The sequence below is a fragment of the Protopterus annectens genome, chromosome 11.part0 (genome assembly GCF_019279795.1).
Source record: "Protopterus annectens isolate FY-2018-M chromosome 11.part0, PAN1.0, whole genome shotgun sequence".
Taxonomy (NCBI): domain Eukaryota; kingdom Metazoa; phylum Chordata; order Ceratodontiformes; family Protopteridae; genus Protopterus; species Protopterus annectens.
Window position 1 is genome coordinate 1,017,531,938 of NC_056745.1, and position 21,009 is coordinate 1,017,552,946.

General features: G+C 37.2%; 1 protein-coding gene across 4 annotated transcripts in view; it reads right to left on the reverse strand.

The window, feature by feature from the left end:
• Window positions 1-5,419: 5,419 nt before the first annotated feature.
• Window positions 5,420-21,009, reverse strand: part of TBC1D22A (TBC1 domain family member 22A) — a 5,448,426-nt gene continuing 5,432,836 nt past the window's right edge. For all 4 annotated transcript variants that reach the window (XM_044088378.1, XM_044088376.1, XM_044088377.1 and 1 more), the window contains one exon: window positions 5,420-7,427. In XM_044088378.1, the coding sequence (XP_043944313.1) occupies window positions 7,299-7,427 (129 nt within the window). In that variant the 3' untranslated portion in view covers window positions 5,420-7,298. The remainder of the gene's footprint in view (window positions 7,428-21,009) is intronic.

Here is a 21,009-nt window from a genome sequence, read left to right on the forward strand (position 1 = left end):
TTGTCAATGGCGAATAATCCAAAAAACTGTGACCATATAGGGGTTTGGTGACAAAAAAAGCCAAAGCGATGGTTCCCATAAGAGTATCACTTCACATTCCCATAAGAGTATCACTTCACATAGTTAGGACTCATCTGACTGAAGGTTGCTGGAGTAGGGCTCAGTTTTGAGCTTTATAATTGGTAAAATTTTTAAAAAGTTTGCTCACTGTTACTACATAAGCCCCACATTTGCATAGGTTTGTGCTTGATTTAACACAGCTCCACAGAGTTTGGTGACCAGCCACTGCTGTGCTGTACTCATCTGTGTGGACCAACATGCACCACCTTGCAGGGGGGAGCCATTGGCAGTTATAGATGCAAAATCTTCAGTAGATAAATTTTCCCTTAGAAGCTGTTGTGATCAGGCCAAAAATCCTTAATTTGCTCTTAGCTACTTGGAGAGCACCTCAGCTGCACTTTTGCAACTTAAATAGTCCCAAAACCACCCAATCTCCAATTGTCTCATAGAGACCTCTCATTAGTATAGATTCCTATTGAGCACCACATTAGTATAGACCCCATTTAGAGCACCCATCCATACCACACCCCTCCAGTCTTCCCCTCATTGTTAAAACAGAGTTTCTCCTGCAAGCCTGATTGAAATGGGTATCCTGAAGCAGCATAGCAACTGCCTCATGTATAATGACAGCCCTCTACTCCTAAATCACTCAAGTACAATTTGTGAGAGATGCATCTACACTAACAATCTGGATCCTTGCGCTCTCTTGTACAGAACAGTAACACTGAGCAGGTTATCAGCTCACATACTACACCTCCTATGCAAATCATGCAACACATAAAACATCATACAAGGAGGTACTTACCAAAACTTAACACCAGAGACCCCTAAACCACAAACATGCTACACCTACTACAGTACTTACAGCACTCAATGCACATAATAAAATGAGCACCAGTGTCTCACTAAATAAGCCCCAAAGCACTCACCAGGCTGGACAAGAAAAAGGTTATGGTCAGCTGTCTACTGGGTGCCAGGATCTGTCAGATCCCACATGAACTCAGATCTTTCAACAGCAAGTACTGTTATGACTCCATCATAGTTCATGTTGGTGTGAATAACTTGAGATGTACCTCACTGGACTATATGAAGACAGACATGACTGAGCTCTCTGAATATGTGTCCCAGGCAAGTATGTCCCTAGCCCTGAGCAGCATTCTACACTCTCCTAGGATGAAACAACAATATAAAAAAAAAAATGATCGACTTCAACAATTGGCTTAGTTTCTGATGTCATTCTAAGGGGATCCAGTTCCTGACAGCCTGGGATGACATGGTAGATAAACCATGCTGCTTTGCCAGAGATGGTCTTTTCCAGTCACCTCTAGGCTTTCGGGTACTGGCTAAGGCACTTGCATCTCCCATAGTGCCTTTTTTAGGCAAGATATCAAGAACAAAATTTCCAATGTGAAAATACCCCTCATAAATAAGTTAAGGGTCATGCTGCTTAATGCTAGGAGTTTAAATCAGAAACTGCATTCTCTGACAGCACACCTCTAACTGGAGGATGTTGACATCTGTGCAGTCACTGAAACTTGATTCAGGGCTGCAGAGAATACCCCAGCCTTGCAAGGCTACAATGCCTTCCATACTTACAGACTGCAAAATTAATGTGTGAGAACCAAAGCAGGAGGAATCTATCTTCATCAAAGACAAATACACCTCTAGTCTGGTTAGACAGGAAAACTCCATGTAGTTACTCCAAGTTCAACTAACTGTGATTAAGACCCACCTCCAAATCATTGTTAGCTATAGGCCCCCCTCAATGAACCAAGATACCCACTTTTCTTATCTGGACCTACTCGAGTCAATCCAGTTACAACCAAACACTCTATTCACAGGTGATTTTAACTATCCCTCCATTGAATGGGAAGCTTATATGAGTCCCAACATGCTTGCACAAAGGTTCCTGGGCTTTGTTAACACAAATGCCCTGGAACAAATAGTATGCAACCCCACAAGGGGCTTAAACATTCCCGACCTGGTCCTCAATGACATGGGACCCTCACTGCTTAAATCCACTCACAAATCAGTCACATTTGAAGTAGCAATAACACCTGAACCCCTCTTAGGAGAAATCAGGCTAAAAAAATTCACCAATGCTAATTATACCCTCCTAAGGCATGGCATAAACAACTTCAAGCACCCATTCACACAGACGTCATTGACAGCTATACTAAGATATACACTTAAGCTCTGTACAAACACTTAGACAAATGTATAGACATAGCTGTACCTGATAGGATCAAAACAAGATCCTCAAGAAAAAACAAGTCCCCCTGGTGGACATCTATCATTAACAGGTTATATAACAAGAGGAAGAAGTTGCTGTCTAAGAATAAAAAAAGAGATCCCAGCACTGGAAGAACACTCTTCTGCTTGAACAAGCAAATAAGACAACTTGTGAAAATCCTCTAAGGCCAACTTCAAAAAAAAATTTAGCAACCATAGCTAAAGATAACCATAAGGCATTCTTCAGCTATATCCGCAACCTAAAAGGTAGGACCCAGATGTGTGCTGAACTATCTGTCGATGGCATCACTCACACACACACACACACACACACTGATCCTACAAAAATAGCTAACCTGTTAGCTGACAGGTTGGGTGAAAATTTCACCCCCCCCCGTCACCTCCAAACATACCACAAAGTATTCCTTCCACATCTCCTCCCACCTCGCATCTCCAAAGAGCAAGTCATTAATGCTCTCTCCAAGACCAAAAACACAGCCTCTATGGGAAAGGATTGCATCTCAGGTTGTGTTTTAAATGGTCTAAAACAAGACTTAGCAACTCCATTAGGTACTCTCTTCAACCACAGCCTGTGTCCTGGTTTTGTCCCTACTGAATGGAGAACAGCAACCATCATCCCCCTTCATAAATGGGGTACAGCAACAGCCCCTGGGAACTATAGATCCATAAGCTTCACTAGTCTTATCTGTAAGGCCATGGAAAGAATTATCATGGACCTTATAAATAAGGATACGGGTGACCTCCAAACCCTTGATCCAACTCAGTTTGGTTTTGTCAAGGGCAGGTCTTGCTTTTTAAACCTGGTGGACCTCTTCAAAAATGTCACCAGAGCCACAGATGAAGGCAAATCTATGCATACAGCCTATCTGTAATTTGCCAAGGCCTTTAACACAATCCCACATTCAGGCATCATTGATAAACTCACCCAGTTGAATATCAACCATTATGTCATCAGGTGGGTTGCTAACTGGCTCATCAACAGATCACACCCCAGTCAAAGTTGGGGACTATACCTCAAGCAGCAGACCTGTCACCTGTGGGGTTCCACAGGGGTCAGTGCTGGGCCTCCTATTGTTTAGAATATACTTCTCAGAAGTTCAGGGCAAAACAGAGGGGTTGTGGCTGACTAAGTCTGCTGATGACTTTAAATTAGGTGCAAACACTGAACCCCCAAGCAATGTCAATATACTTCAAGAGGACTTACACAAACCAATGACTGGTGCCAAAGCCACGGACTCAAACTCAATGCTAAAAAATACATTATCATCCCTTTTGGTAAAAATGATTTTCCTGCTGACTATCATATAAACAATAATACACTAACTCAGTAGTGAGAGACTTGGGAACTCGAGTTGACTGTGGCCTTAACTTTGACCACCATGTGTCTACTGTGGTAAGGAAGACATTCTACGTTGCACACCTCATTAGCAAAAGCATTGCCTCAAGAGCCAAAGAGGTTATAACTCCTCTGTACTCATCCTTCATCAGGCCAATAATTGAGTACAATGCACCTTTTGGTATGTACCTTACCAGGCACCTGCAGCAACCTGAGACCTCAGAGATTTCTAACTAAGAAAATTCAGGGTCCCCAGCATGGCATACATTGACAGACTGAAATCACTGTCACTGTACACAGTAGCATACAGATTACTTAGAGGAGACTTGTGCTTGGCCTATAGAGCAATCTTTGAGCCAAACCTAATGGAAATGCTGCACATCCGCAAGTCAAATGGGACATCAGTCACCTACTCCAGGGACTTTAACCTGGCTTGCAACATAATTAGGACCTGCTGGAGAGACAAGTATGTCTCTCAGAGGTCGCCACTCCTCTGTAATAGGCTACCAATCCACATCAAAAAGAGCTCCTCTATGACTCTGTTTAAGCATAGTCTGGATGATTGGAAAGGAAACCATAAATATCTGCTAGGGATTTCACCTATGCCCTCCTAGATATGGGCAGTCGTTGCTAATTAAGACCTCGGGTTTAGGCAATATCCTTCCTCTAGTATTATATTGGGTAATATAGCTAGGCTTGTAAAAACCTTTGGGTCAGTAGCTTAATAAACTCCTATGGACCTTTAAGTACTTAAAGCCTTTGGTTTACCTGAGCTGAGAATCTGTTTCTTGGTACTGCTGAGAACATCTGAGGAGCAACATCCTGACAGGCTTGGTTTTGAGTAATATTGAAATGTTTAAGATGAAATGGAATGAATGAAGACTGTACAAAATGGGATGAATAAAAAACGTAAAGAATGTGTAAGAAGATATATGGATACATACATATCATCTGACTGGTGAATTAAGAAATCCATATTGCTTATACTTCTGCTAAACACATGACTGATAATGCATTCTGATTTGGTGGTACAATTGTGAGAGGGGAGCTCAGAACTACAAGGCATACATTTTTGCTGTATTAACTATAAATGGCACAGGTACTGTAAAGTGTCATCATTTGCTCACTACTTCTTTATTATGACAAGGCAAGGAATGAATACAATCACTGTTTTTTGTGTTTGTGAAAAGACAGTTACTGCATCTATGTGTATGCCCTGCATATCTGTGAGTAGAGCAGTTTCCACAAGGCAATTATGCTGTTTTACAGCTATATCACAAACATTTAAGTTTATGATACAAAATTTAAATTGCATTGTTCATGAGAACAGCTTCTGCCAGGTCTTATAATTTAAGAAAAATAATTTGTGTTTCTATATGATATGTCATAATACTTCATCTGCAGGCAGTGAAAGAAATCAGCTCAGATAATGTCATTCTGAAAGTCTAGCAGGCAGGTGCACTGGTGTGCACTGAAGCAGACCCCAACTATATATTGTTTATTTTCATTTCTGCTGGCTAGAGAAGGAGGTTGGAGAAACTGCTGCCTAGTTTCAGCCTCATCAGAGAGAAGATGCAGATTCATTTGTTGTCTAGCTGATGTATGACAGAATAAGCTTAATCTCCAGTAGCACATTGATACCCAGAATGTACTGGATATGATTAATATTTGAGTGAGCCGTTCCTAAAACATTAAAGATTCCTTTTAAAAGCAAAGTTCTTTACAACCAAAAGGCAATTATGAATAACAGTGTTTGCTGATTTTCACTCAGTCTTTCATGATACATTTATTTGAATATTATGAACAAACTTTCAAATAGTACATGTTTATTACATCAGAATTCATATATTAAACTTAATGCTTTGTTACTGATGCATTTTCATTTAGGCACAAAATGATAAAATACCTTGTAAATAAAGCTGATCTTTTTACTCTGTACATAGTAAGAGTATGATTAATTAATAAAACAGTTATCGTGACTCTTGAACTTCTGGTATGGCTAATATATGCTAAAGATGGCTTTTAAAAATAATTACATATTAATTATTACTATAGAAATAACACATTCTAAATAGGCCGTTATATCATAAGCACACATATTAATAAAATAAAAATATCAGTCCTTATATCAGTGTATATTTTGTGTACAGATCTATAGGCACTACTGGCAAATAATGCCAAGTAAATCCTTCATGGCCTATATCAAGCTTCTGAGCACTTCATTATTTACTCAGGTACCTCGGGATTCTGTAATACAGAAACAATGGCATTGAGAGTTATTTGTTACACAGAGTTCTGTTTTGCAATGCTAGAATCTGCTTTTATAGAAACTGCATATACAATTGTGTAGCTTTAGATGATTAGACTACATCACAATAATTAACAAGTTCCTTTAGTATCCTACCAAAAATAAAGCTCTAATCATTTCCCTGAGAAACTGCTATACAGTTAATGATCTTCATCCATCTCTACTTTTACGCAAGCATCGTTCGTTTTTGTCTGCTTTGCCAAGAACTACAAAGTGCTTTTGTTACTGCTGCTTGAGGCTGCATGCTATGTTACTTTGTAAAAACACATAAAAGCATGGTACCTTATCTCCTCCCTAATGGCCTTACTCTTCTAAACCTATAAAATGCATATGTAGCTCTAAACATCAAAGGAAGAAAGGAGAACAGTGGTGTGCAACACTGCATTCAACCATCTAAAGAGAACAAAATAAAATAAAAGCCATTGGCTTATCTTCTTGTCAAAGGGGAAATGACAATGCATTAAATGCAAAACCTACAGAAGCAATGGTCATTTTCAAAAGGACTTGCTTTCTCTGCTATTCAAAAACTATCATTACTGCACCATTTTCCTCAATCAATACAGCTATGTCATCCAAAAGGCTATAATGTAAACAGTTTGTTAATATCCATGTAAACAGATGTAAAAGGTAGTGTTTTGCCTTGCTAAATAAGCGTGTCAAAAACTAAGAAATACTGCTTTGAAAGCAAATATCTGTTTTATGACATTTCTAAGGTGTTTTATTCAGAAATGAAATACCCTGCTTTGTCATTTTAAATTATTCTGTGTGTGTGTGTGTGTGTGTGTGTGTGTGTGTGTGTGTGTGTGTGTGTGTGTGTGTATTGAGTAACATAATGCAAACTTTCTGAAAATATATGTGTAAACCATAATACGTGCTTAGATGTCTTTAAAACCATGTTAAGTGTAAGTTGTTTTCTATTAATAGATTTGAGGAAGCCACTGAAGTAAAACTCAGTTCCTCCCCATATAACTGGTTTATTCTGATATTTACATATTTTTTTTATTTAAGGTTGTTTAGTAAATAGAAGTAGGGGATAATTAGCCCAGAGGCTATTCATTTGCTGAGTTGTACTTCTTCCAATATAAGCTTCTGCCATGCCTGATGCAGTCCACCAGACAGTAGCTGACAACACATCTGTCTACATAAATTTATAGAAATGAGAATTTAATGTATGCAACAATGTATGCAACTAAAAGAAATCAGCACGGAGAGCAACATTACTCTAGCAAAGGCAAAAAATCAAGTCCCAAAGAATGCTTTAATCTCTTCAAAGCTGTGGAGTTGAGATAAATGGGAAAACACAGATGCAGTCTGTTTGATCTTCCCTTGTTCTGTGATGCCTCATCTCTTATAATGATTGGGAGCATCTGCAAAAGCATATTTCAGTCTGTAAGCTTCAGCCAGAAGAACACCAATTTCTTCATTTCCCCAGTGCATTGTGGGTAAATTCTGTAAAAGGATCATTAACCCCTGCAAAAGAAAGCAAACAGGCTGTTAAAATATTTAATTTGTTAGCAAGCATTTAGCTTTGAAATATACAGAAACAACAGCCCTCTCAGTTTCCTGTAAGAAGCTATCTTACTTCAAGAACTAGAAATGCCTCTGTGTAATATCTGTGCAGCATATTTTGCCAGCTACATGTCTTTAGAGAAAAGACAGTTTCATTTTGCTGATGGATTTCCTGTCCCAAAAGAGTATTTGAGAATTCAGAAATGTGACCTTGGAGCAAGTAGATGAAACTATTTTTCTTCTGCTATGTAGTTAATCCATTATATTTTTTCAAAGACTGTTGCTGAAAGCCTGCTCAGCGATAATAATTATAACTACAAATGTATGCACATTTAATTATATATATTTACAGATATGCAATTAGTCGAGAGTACCACTTTTTATCAAACTACTATGTGAATTTAGGACAAGGCTGGACCAGGTCTAAGTTCAAGTTAAATTAAACATTCATTATTCTGGCTCACTTAAATGGCAAAGATTGAACTGTAATCATACCATATCATGTTCAAACTCAAAAACCTCTAAATCAAGCAAGCCCAAATTATCTGCATTATTTCATATTCTCTTACAGATAAAGAATGCAGCTTTTCAAGTGTCCTACTTTATTATCGCAAAGGAGCAGTGATAAGGTCACATCTATTAAGATCAGTTTAAAGATAAGTTTGTTGCTTTTGAAAGCACCATGTTATCCTGATTAATACAATAAATAAAGCTGCCAAAGTGAATAAGATTGCAGTTTTGTATGTTACCTGTACTGCTGTTGCTACAGTTACACTTGATAAAAATCTGCACATTATTCCTTTTCTTCAGCATGAGCCTATCTGTTTCTTATGTCACTCACACCAAACCACAATCTTAAAATGTACCAGATGGTGACAAATCCAATTCAGTACAAGTACAGTATCCCCAGTGAGGTCATTCCATCATCAACCTGCAAGGCTTGGACACTGTACTGAACTTGCAGCCTTTCTAATCCAGTACATTATTATCGTATAAATGAATACGTTTGTCTCTTATTTTTTAATCCACTTCACTTCATATTGCTGTGACCTCTATATTTGTAGGGTGAGATGCAAGGCACTACATTATGGTAACTTAATGACTATCTTGCACTTTCAATTTCAGAATCTAATTTAGAAACCCAGGGTGGCTGTACCAGAGGTGAATGAAACTGTCCAAAGTCCCACCTGCTGGAATGTAAAATAGATGAAAATCTATCTAGCAGATCTTTATAGTCTACAGGGCAAAAGCACCACAATAAGATCTCATAAAGCAGCGCATTTTTGCAGCGTTACCATTATGCACTGAAAGAAGTAAAGCGAATCTGCTTTAAAACACTACTGGACTGTAATAGCCCTCTGTAAAAAGCTTCTCTCAAAAACTGAGACTGTCTGCAAGAATGTATAACTTACATGCTTGACCCCTAAAACACTTAAATAGTGTAACTATTTTTGCAGGTAATATTGTTCCATGTTATCACAACATTTCAATAAATATGTAAACTGGAAGCAATTTGGTAATGTTGTTTAAGGGTATCATACAGCTGGATATGCAGGTATATGTGGCCTGCATATTCCCCCACAATTTATTAATGAGCTATCCAAAATGATTATATAAGCTAAGCACACTTGTTGAAAGTCTACAGAAGAAATCATTGCCAGCACATTTCACCAAGGGTATATTGGGTGCAACAGAAAAAAATATGTAAGAATATTATGCTCTTATGCTGAACAGCAACACCTCTTCCCCATATAATTAAGCAGTTACATATTTTACTGTTTTCTCACAAGAATAAGCACAAACTGCAACACAGGATATTTTCTAACGTCATATAATGGATTTCCACAGTAAACATGTTGTAATGAAGAAATAAATCATATCAGATATCTTCTGAAAGTAAAGGGAACATATGAAGATACACAAAACAATCAAGGTATACCTTGAGGTGAAAAAAGATTTTATAAGTCACAACTTGTTTCATAAAATTTACTGCATATTATGTATTTTAGTGCAGAAATATTAACCACAAATTATAAAGTTAAAGTATTAACCACATCTGCAGTGTATCATACATCTATTTGATTATAAGCCTAAGACATACAAGCATAGCACACAAAGAATCACACTATATTACTTCAGTACATTTAAACAATGTTTCATATTCTGTACATTATTCCCAAAATATAGCAAAGCAATTTATACCAAGGAATACATGACAATCACAAATAACAACTACATGCATAGCCATCACCACCAAATCCAGACTATTACAAAACAGACCCTCGTGGATGCAAATGTGCAACAAAGCATCTTTCACAGATGCAACAGAAGGTCAGCAGTACCACTCCTCAGCCTTGTGGCATTCCTTTCACAATGATCTGAGAAAACAATAAATTAATTCAAATGTTTCCAGTTGCAATAAGCTATGTACTTGTTGAACATTAAAAATGCTAGTGGTTAACTTTGTTGACTGCTTAAACCAAGCTTTTTCTCAAGCATTTTTTTCCTTTCTTGGTAATAGTTTTGGTAACTTATATTTGTGTAAAGTGGTGTGACACATTGTATAGCATTCCCTGGCAAGAAACAGGAGACGGAAGAAATAATTTATTTATCTAAATTTGTAGATATGAAACTAAAAAACCTTTGGGGTAAGGAAAACCACTTACTTAAAGACTCTTGGGAATTTTTGGTTAAAATTACATCAGATTTATATTCCCCAGATTTGTTTTTTTTAACCATTGATATTGTAGATCTTTTCTCCGTGATTCCACATGACCAAGGTTTAGCCTGGTTAGAGATAGCCCTTAGGAAAAATATAGGGGCTAGTGAGAATGACATTTTTATGATTATGGAATTAGTTCTTAATAACAACTTTTGTATTTTTCAGGTGAATATTTTCAACAGATTTCTGGGGTGGCCATGGGAGCCAATTGTGCCCCCACTTATGGTGTGATGGTGTTATCTGTTTGGGAAAATTTATATGTTCTCAACAGTGTATATAGTCAGTATTGGACTTTCTATTCAAGATTCTTGGATGATATTTGTATTTTTTGGACAGGGCCAATGAACATACTTGAAGAATTTGTTAGTTATATATGTTCTAGTACGGCATTTTTGAAATTTACATATCAAATTTCCAAGAATCAGGTGAATTGCTTGGATGTCACCTTGAAAGTCCAAGCGGGGGGTTTTCAATCAACCATCTTTAGAAAACCCACTTTTTTCTAATAGTTACCTTAGATATACAAGTTCACACCCTAATTTTCAAAAGAGAGGGATAGTTAAGGGACAATTTGTCAGAGCTTCAAGGATGACGTCTGATGACTCTGATTTTGCACATGAATGTTTGGTGCTTACTAAGTTATTTCAGGAGAGGGACTATCCTTTAGAACTTACTGATAAAGTGTGTAACGAAGTTAAAGTAGGGAGGGCTATAAAATATCGGCCTGTTTTAGGGACGGGTAGCCTGTTTACTTCTTCTCCTTTTAGTGAAGTCCAGGAATTAAATGGGGGTTATAACACGGTATTTGTTATGGATTATAGTGCCAACTCAGGCACTATTAGAAAAATAGTGGAAGAAGAATGGGCTTATTTTAGTGACATCACTGACCTTACAAATTTGAAAGGGAAAAATATGAAAACTGTTTTTCGTAAATGGAGAAATATTAAAAATATTTTAGAACACGAGTTGGTGACCCAAGTATCCTTTAATCAACGTAAGGGTACATATAAATGCGGAGCTTGTGGGCAATGTAAGTTTATAGCACATACTGATAAAGTATACATTCCAGCGAGAAACAGATGGATTAATGCATCTAACTATTCCAACTGTAACAGTCAAAGATTAATTTATTTAAGTATGTGCCAGATTTGTCATGGTTTTTATGCGGGAAAGACGGAAAGGCATTTAAAAAGGAGGATTTATGAACATATGTATGAAATACAAAAGCAGAATTATAGTAATGCCTTATTCCGTCATACCCTGACATGCCCACAAGCTACATATACCTTTTTTGTACTCGAGATACAAAGGAGAGATCATAGAGGGGGTCCATGGGAGACCCGGTTAGAATACCAGGAAACTTTTTGGCAGGTGTTGCTGGAAGCCAACAGACAGCCTGGTATGAATGATCATATATCTATTTTACCATTACTGAAATTAAAAGCTGCTAAATTATAAAATTATAATTTTATAATTATATTTTAAATATTTTTTAACTTTATATTTTGTCCTTTTAATTAAGGGTGGATATTTTTGACATGTAATGACAAGTAATTTTATGCAATATATCAATTTTATTTGGTTAAGTAAGAATTCATGTTGTATTTTTAGGGTTTGTCTTTAAAAGTTAATTAAAGTAAATTAATTGATGGATATGATTGGTTATATAAAGTTTAAATGGACTGTTGGTGCAACAATTTTTTATCTGAAGAAGTCGGATATTTAAACTGACGAAAACGTTGTGATTTAATTTTGACGTTAATACAATAAATTTCCTTGTGGTTGCGGTCCTCCTGTCATCTGGTTTTTGTTTGTAAATGAGCAACAAAGCATCTTTCACAGATGCAACAGAAGGTCAGCAGTACCACTCCTCAGCCTTGTGGCATTCCTTTCACAATGATCTGGGAAAACAATAAATTAATTCAAATGTTTCCAGTTGCAATAAGCTATGTACTTGTTGAACATTAGAAATACTAGTGGTTAACTTTGTTGACTGCTTAAACCAAGCTTTTTCTCAAGCACTTTTTTCCTTTCTTGGTAATAGTTTTGGTAACTTATATTTGTGTAAAGTGGTGTGACACATTGTATAGCATTCCCTGGCAAGAAACAGGAGACGTAAGAAATAATTTACTTGCATACTCATACAGATTTATATCTATCAAACAAAGCCTGCCTACGTTTACAATACTTAATCTATTCACTTGGATGTGTCAGTGACTTTTTTGTGCTAGTGTTAATGCAGAAGCACCATTGTTTCCAAGTATGACAGTTTTGACATTCTGCAGTTAGCAATGCATCTTCCTTTCATATGGCCAAATGCGCATCATAAATTTAACTCCATGGAAAATTATCTAAATGCTGACTTCTGATTACATATCTACGTAAAGAGTACAAAGCAGAATACACTTTACTCTTTTAGGTCAGCAATCATGCAAATTACTTTGATTATAGTTACCTCTCCATATGGCACACTATTAACAAACCACACAAAAATGAATATTCTTGCTTAGAATGTTTCAGAAATGGAAACAGAGCCACAGAACACACTTCATTTTGAAGCAGTTATACTCAGCTGAAATCTTCATGCTAATTCATAAACAAATTTGCTCACAAAATAGAATATCAATACAAGGAATTGTTTTTAAGTGATAGTGATTCAATGGAAATTACAAAATCATCTATTCTGTTTCATTATCTAAACATCATAACTGATCAATGTTGTAGTACTACCAACACTGCTGAATGCAGGAGTAATAACCACATTTACTGGCATACAATGGAAGTAGGACAATAGCATGACGGATACTAGCTTGACTAATGTACAACAACTCAGTGATGCAATTCTCAGATTATGGGATGATTTCTCCAGGCAGTATCAACATCACCATTTTGCGGATATAAAGAAAATAATGGGCTGCCTTATGCATTGTACCATTTGGCTTCATCCATTGCTTTGGTGACCTTTAATAAAATTCAACGGGTTGAGTAAGCATGTCAGACTGGCTCTTTCTGTCTCAGATGGTACAGAAGACACTATAATCACTAGGTGTAGCAATTTCAAGAAAAATGCTACTTTTTGGACTATTTATTTTATTTTATTTTTTATTTTATATTTGTTGACCGGGCTAGTCTGGCTGGATACATGTCCATTTTCAGCAGAGGCCCGAGGAGAAAAGCTCCACTATATACTGATACATTACATAAAATACATTACTATAAGATACAACTTATAAGGATCAAAGAACTAATTGAATGCAGGATATTAACACTACAGAAGCATTTTTACAGAAATGTACAGTTCTTAAATTACATCATTTTTACAGAAAATGTATAATACTTAAAATACTAAATACTGTGTAGAATTCCTAATCCCATATTGTTACGAAAAGCAGGAGTAGTAATTTTGAAAAGAAAGAAAAGGTAGCACATACAAAGGTATATAACAGAGAGGATAGTGGGAGGAGAGGGAAAAGAAAGAAAGTAGTAGATATGGGGATACAGGGAGTCCAAGGGCAGAGGCTAGACTAGGTAGTAGCTTAAGAGATAGGTTAAAGATCAGAGTAGATGAGATGATAGGGTAGAGTGAAGAATGTTAGTCAGGTGTACTACAAGAACAAAGCCAGTGTTCTTGGAAGTACAGTTTAATTTTATGTTTGAAGAGAGGCAAAGAAGTAATTAGTGTTATATCCCTAGGTAACAAATTCCATATCCTACCTACAGAATTTGTGAAAAGAGAGTTGCCAGCTGAGTTGTTGGACTTTATAGAACTGGCCAAGAGTTTACAGGAGGATCGAAGGGAGGTAAGATTGTTGTAAGGGATTAATAGTTGAGAGAGTATAGGGTTGTTTCCAGGTTGGTGCAGTATTTTGTGGGCAATAGCAAGTTGTGAGACTGTAAGGTAGTTTTGTAATTCCAGCCAGCCTAAGAGTCTCAAATTATGACAGTGATGGGTTCTGAAGGGGTTGCCTGTGGCGGGCAATGTTATTGTAGCAAATGGCTAGTTTGTTTAGGTTTGCTTTCTTAAGGTTGGTAAAGATCGAAGATGCATAAAATAAAGTGGATAAGAGATGGGAGTGGGCGATAGTAGCTCTAGTAGCTGGGATTAGAAAGGTTTTAATATGGTATAGGGATCCTATTTTTCTGTTAACTGATTTGATGGTGTTGTTGATGTGATGATCAAAAGTAAGATTATTATCGATAGTTATTCCTAGCAGTTTAGTTGTAGAGTCAGGGGTGATGACAGTGGCGTTATTAGACAAGATGGTGAAGTTTAATGGGGAGGTCCGAGAGGTTGGGGAGAAGAGAAGAAGTTTGTTTTTTTTAGCATTAAGAAGGAGATACCGTCTAGTAAACCATGTTTCAACAGTGGTGAAAGTATTTTGAGTTAGAGAGATTAGATCTGAGGAGGAAGATGCTGAGCAAATAATGGTAGAATCGTCAGCATATTGGATACAAGTAGCTTGAGGGATTACTGTGTGAAGGTCATTTATATAGAGGGAGAAAAGAAGAGGACCAAGAATAGAGCCCTGAGGGACTCCAATGGAAATGGGCAACAATGATGAGATATGGTTATCCCAAAGAACAGCTTGTTGTCTGTTATTCAGATAAGAGCTAAACCATTTAATGGCAAGATTATCAAATGAGAGGGATTCAAGGATATGAAGCAAAGAAGAGTGGTTGACCATGTCAAAGGCTTTGGAGAGGTCAATGAATAGTGCAGAAGAGAGAAGGTTATTATTGCGGTTAATACTGATAGTATCTACAAAGGAAAAGAGAGCAGTGGTTGTACTATGATGGGGTCTAAAGCCATGTTGACAATTAGCTATAATGTTGTGTAATGAGAGGTATTGAACAAGTTGCTGATGTATACATTTCTCCATAATTTTTGCTAAGGGTGAGAGAAGAGCAATTGGTCTAAAGTTGGCGTATTCAATAGAGTTACCACCTTTGTGTAGAGGGATAATATGAGAGACTTTCCAGATATCAGGGATAGTTCCCTCTTGGATTGTCCTATTGATGAGTATAGATATTGGGACTGCAATTTCTTTGGCTGCCTTTTGAAGATAAAGAGAAGGGAGTTTGTCAGCAGAGGGGGTACAAGGTTTCAGTTTGTAAATAAGTTTATAGATGAAAGAGGTAGGGGTAGGTTGTAAAGTGAAGTTGTGAGAAGAGTCTATTAGATTATTTGGGGGATAGAAGTTGTTGGTGTTCAGTTGTCTAGCAAGAGCTTGAATAGTTTCGGAAAAAAAGAGTTAAAAACATTTGCGGTTAGATGAGGGGTGTTAGGGTCAGCATTAAGGGGTGAGGGAGTTTTGGTTGTTCCTGGTGAGAGGAGTCTATTGACTGATGACCAGAATTGTTTAGGTTTATTTAGATTGGTTTCTTGAAGCCTATAGTAGTATTTTCTTTTGTCAGAGATTATAGCTTTTTTGGTAAGATTCCTAAGCTGGCTGAAGTAAAGAAAGTCAGAGCTGTTTCTATGGTTTCTCCATTTGGCCCAGACCTTATTTCTAGAGAGTATTAGTTTCTTAGTTTCATCTTTTAATTACCCAGAACTGTGCTAAACAGGTGCCAGTCTTCTGTGTGCCAAATGTTCTTGTACTTTTCAGAATAAAGAGAATGTTTTATTATGTAGAGTGGAGGCAGATGTCAACAATATTTGCTTTCATTCTAATGGTACGTTCTGGAGCATGTCTGTCAAGAATGGCAAGGAAGGTTGAGTTAAAGAATAATACAGCATCATTAAGTGGAAGTGATTTTAGGGGGTTCCATAGGGACTACTATATTTGCTTTTCTTATATCTATTTTTGAACTGTTGTAAGTGTTGAACCTATGTGATATAAACTTCCTTTGTCTCAATAATGCTTTGTGGTTCTTTTCCAATGCTTTTCAGCTACTACTATACTGTAGCATTTACACAATCCCCAGTGCAACAGTTTTGCCACATTGTTGTATAACCCTATAAACTGCATTTTCTCCTTTGAGATGATCCCAATTGTAGGACAGTCCTGGACAACCTGAACTATGCAAACACCTTGAATATGAATACTGGCATTTTAATATGTGTAATGTCACTTCTAAATGTAATGCCATTAACTAGAACAGTCATGGATAATGCATAATTCCAATCCCCCATCATGACATATATGCTAAAAAAAAAATATATATATATATATATATCTCACAGCTCAAAGTCAAATGTACTGTGTGGAATTATAGCTCACAGAATAACTATGTAAACCTCCTAAAGCAAAGGGCAGATAAGGCTAACCAAATGCTCATCAGTTATGACATGCTACACAGCACTTTGAAATATAGACAAATGACAACAAGGCATTCAACAGACTTGACAACCTCTGCCTGAAGGGAGAAAGCAGCATGTAGAATGTGACTGATGATTCAGTTGAGAATGTGTCACCTATGGTAAAGGCACCTGAGGAAGAACATAGCATTTGGCAGGCACTTCCATCCATCCATACACAACCCCCTTTTCCCATTTTTGCACACATGGGGTTGCAGTGTCACTTCAACAGTGACAATCATTGATTGCCAAGGTATATACTACAGGGTGGCTAGCCCTGCCTCTGTAGTTCTTCCATACCACACACTTACACACACACTCAACTCCAATGGCCAATTTATGGCGTCCAATCCACCTACTGCATGTCATTGGAATGTGGGAGGAAACTCATGAAAATAAAAGGAGGGCATGCAGACTCCACATAGAAGGTACCCCAGCCATGACTGGAACCAGGGAACCTCTTGCTTTGAGGTGACAAGACTTTTCACTGTGCCGCCCATATCCAGCAGGCATTTGTTCACTATAAATAACACAATGTTTACAAAACGTGAACCCCCTCAAAGCAAGCATATTCTAATGGGAAGTGTTACACATCACACCATATATGATGTCTCAGAATCCATGTTTATAAAGAACAGCATGTTGTGTATTAACCCAGAGAACTCAAGTCCCATGAAGTGTAAGCAGTGGCAAGATATTGTGGAATAGAAATGAAAGAAAAGGAAGAAGCATTCACTAAATGCCATGAATACACAAAGAAAATACATTAAGAAATGCAACACAATGAAATTCATAACACTTTATAATGTTAACAAATATAAGCGTTTGCCCTCCAAGATTCATCCAATCATACTATGGTGTGTTGAAGCTTGGAGTGCAGAAATTTGATTCTTGTCTCATTAAACTTTACAGTACGCGACTATCAGGTAATGTCTTTTGGCACCAGGTCTCTAACGTTGTACAAACTAACCATGAATGACACATGTAAAAGAAAATGCTTTACTCTCACCAAGAATGACAATTCTAAAAGAAGATTTTCTGCCCTCATGAACACAGGAAAAGAAAGCGGCACACACAGTTAATGGAAGAAATGAAAGGACTGTAGAGTACTTGGCTGAACAAGAAATAACTCGAAGAAACTGGACTGAATGTTTTTATCTTTTAATTACACAGTTTTTAAAAACTTTAATGTAGATTTTTTGAAGGATTACTGCTTTGTAAAATATATGTGACGGACAACTGTAGATTTACAAGGTTGCCATGGGGTTTTGGGATTTATTTTAAATGCAATCGTCCCCCCATGTATGGTGGCTCATCACTGTAAGAATTAAAAGGACTATAGAATACTGGAATGACCTGGAAATAACTAGAAGAAACTGGAATGAGGCTGGAATAAATGTCTTTATCTTTTAATTACCCAGAACTGTGCTAAACAGGTGCCAGTCTTCTGTGTGCCAAATGTTCTTGTACTTTTCAGAATAAAAGTCTGCGTACACTATAGTTCTGTTAAGAATGTTTTATTATGTAGAGTGGAGGCAGATGTCAACAATATCTGAATCAAATCTTACTATCTTCATAACAGTATTGGTAAACTGAAAAAGACTGAATTATAATGTCATTAGCTTCTGCACTCATTATACTGTCCGTAAATTATGTATTCAGAATGTACTGTATGAAAAAACACTGTAGTAAACTGAAATAGACTGAATTATAATGTACTTAGCTTCTGCACTCATACTCAGCATTATTCCTTTTTTCCTGAATGATGTAATATTCTGGAATGCTGTACATTTGACCTGACTTCTACACTGACTCTCGAGTGTCTACCAAACTTCTGTGGACTGCACTACACTGACTTTATGCGTATCAGTCCAAACTATCTCCTGTGTCTGAAGTATATCCCCTAATAATAACAAAACCATGTAACTTTCCTACAAGTTCTACACACCTCTTTAACCTTGGTTCGCAAGTCTGTTTGCACTTAATGTACTGCACATTCTGTTAGCATATTTTATTCTTAGCAATATTCTTAACTGAAGGTTACTAAAACATTCTTTTCTATTGAATCTGTATTTAAAATGTGAAATGAAGATATATGTCTGATTTAACATGGCTGCATTTGTAGGCCTATGCAAAAAGAATACTATATTATTGCCTAACAAACTTCATTTAAGTGAAACCTAATCTTACAGTTAACTACACAATGCAGAAGTAAAGTGTATGGCAGGATTAACAATATGTCTATGAGCTGCCAACTGAGTGCTATTAGCATGTTGGCAGATTACATTTAATAACAGGTATGACAGTATCTCTGCTACAAACCAACTTCTCTAAGGCACATTGCTGCTTCCACACACATGCAATAATGCTTGGACTGCACTGGGCACCTGGTAATGCCAAACTGGCTATATAATCTGCATTTTAAAGTCTGATAAACTGATAACAGTGGCCAACATCCTTCATGCTTGCCACCAGAGCAGCATTCACTTAGGTGTTCATTTTGATGCAGACAGTAGTTTTTGAGACAAAAGTGTTTACATTACGGATTATGCTGTGTGGATTTTATATTTTTGAACAGACAGTTATTTTATATTTAAAGTTCTGGTTTATGAAATGCTGTTTTTATAGGATTTGTGTTTTGGTTTACAGTGGTTCCTTGCATCCTGTCTTTACACTAGATAACAAAAAATAATCATCCAAGAATTACAGTGAAGGAAAGAAAAGTCAAGAATTGTTATGGCAGAGAGAGAGAGAGACACGTAGTTAGGGAGGTTTGTGAGTGTTTACTACAGTACAGTAGAGAGGAAGCATTCTTATCAATTTATTCTACCAGCACATTCTATCTTGAGATAGGTAAGCACCACTCAAAGCTGCTGCTGTTAGCATACATTACCTCCTGCTCTACAGCACAGCAGGCTGTCCCCCACTGTAATTTCTTTAACCTATAGAAAAGAAGGGTGCCTGGATGTTTAAAGTGACCTAATACTATGTTAACATCAGTATGTTTGGCTTTCACCATAGCCAGAATTAGGTTCCCACAGAGCCCGCAGCCGCAGAGGGCCCCTGATTATCTCCCCGCAAACGAGGGCCCCCATGCAGCAGCTGTGGGTTTCTCCATCTCCTCTTTTAGTTCAATAAAAATAATAAAAAAGTGATACAGCATACTTACAAAATTTGCATCTGTGGTATTCCATTACTGAATGTATATTCCTCCTCACCTCGCTATTGCAAACTTTTTTCTGGGTTTTTTTTTTTGCTGCACTCAAACAGGTCTACTTCAGTTAAGCAAGGGATCTGAATGGCTACAGCATCCAGGCAACCAAGTTGTTATTTTTTTTTAAAAGGGAAGCAATTAGCTTTGCTTTAAAAAGTCTTAAATTATGACTGCAGCGTGGTACTTGTGACAGACATACCTCTCAACCTCTTAGAGTAAGAAATCTGGACAAAGCCATAAATAAAAGTGGGACAAAGGCCCAAAAATAGGGACAATTTTTAAATGTTCTTAAAAAATTAAAAAGTTGACAGAACAACAGGTTGTGCATTAGGAAGGCTTTTCTGAAGAGTATTAATTCTGAAACTCAAATGTCTGTAATTACTGTCTAACTTCAGTCTTTAACTATTTTCCACTAATTTGCCAGAAAACTACACTTTTATGAAAAAAGGACCAATTTTGTTATCATATTATTTCCATTCAGTTTTGTGGTCTTCTAGGAAGAGTCCTGAACTAATTCCACCTTTTCTGTACAGTTCAGAATTGATATGTAACTCAGGGTGACTTCTCTTCTTGTCTCCAATGGGACTTTGTTCTATGCCTCTACTTCTCACATCCATCACTGGACATGTAGGGTGTATATCTAGGGTGATAAGTTGTTGTCTGTGAGCACATGCAACCTCTAGTTGAGAGTGAATTGGACAGACAGTGGATTCAAGCTTTCCAGGAGTGATAGTGGTCACTGGACAAGTCAAGGTATTTTCAACTGCCCCTGTAAGGGTAGTTTCTAAAAGATCTGAACGACTGTCCTTTTAAGGGCAGTTTAAAAGGACTGAGCTGGTCTGGGCTTTGTGGAGGAGTAAGTAGTAGGTCAGTCTACAATCATGAAGAGGGAGCAGAGGATTAGTAGCAGCCTTTTATCGACTGCAGGAAAGGTAATTTTGGGGTTTATTTTTAACTTGTTTTGTGGGGGATGAGGTAACCTATTGAGATGATTGCATTACTTTTTGGGACAGAGTTCTTGTTCTAAGAGGATTGGGAGGTGAGGGGCTGTGGTTGTAACAGTTTTATTTTATTTTTGTTCAGAATTCTTCTGCTAAGAGATTGAGAAAGGGTGGTTTGTCTGTAATAATTAATGTCCAGATCTGACATAGGCTTTTTAGTCAGGCTTGCACAAGAATAATTTATTTTTGTTTTGTATATAATTTTGTTTTGTCTATAATTGTGCTGAAAGATTGGAAGTGGGGGAATAGTGGCTGTGCGACAGAATGTGCAGATGTTGTTTGAATGTATGCCAGTACAAACCCAG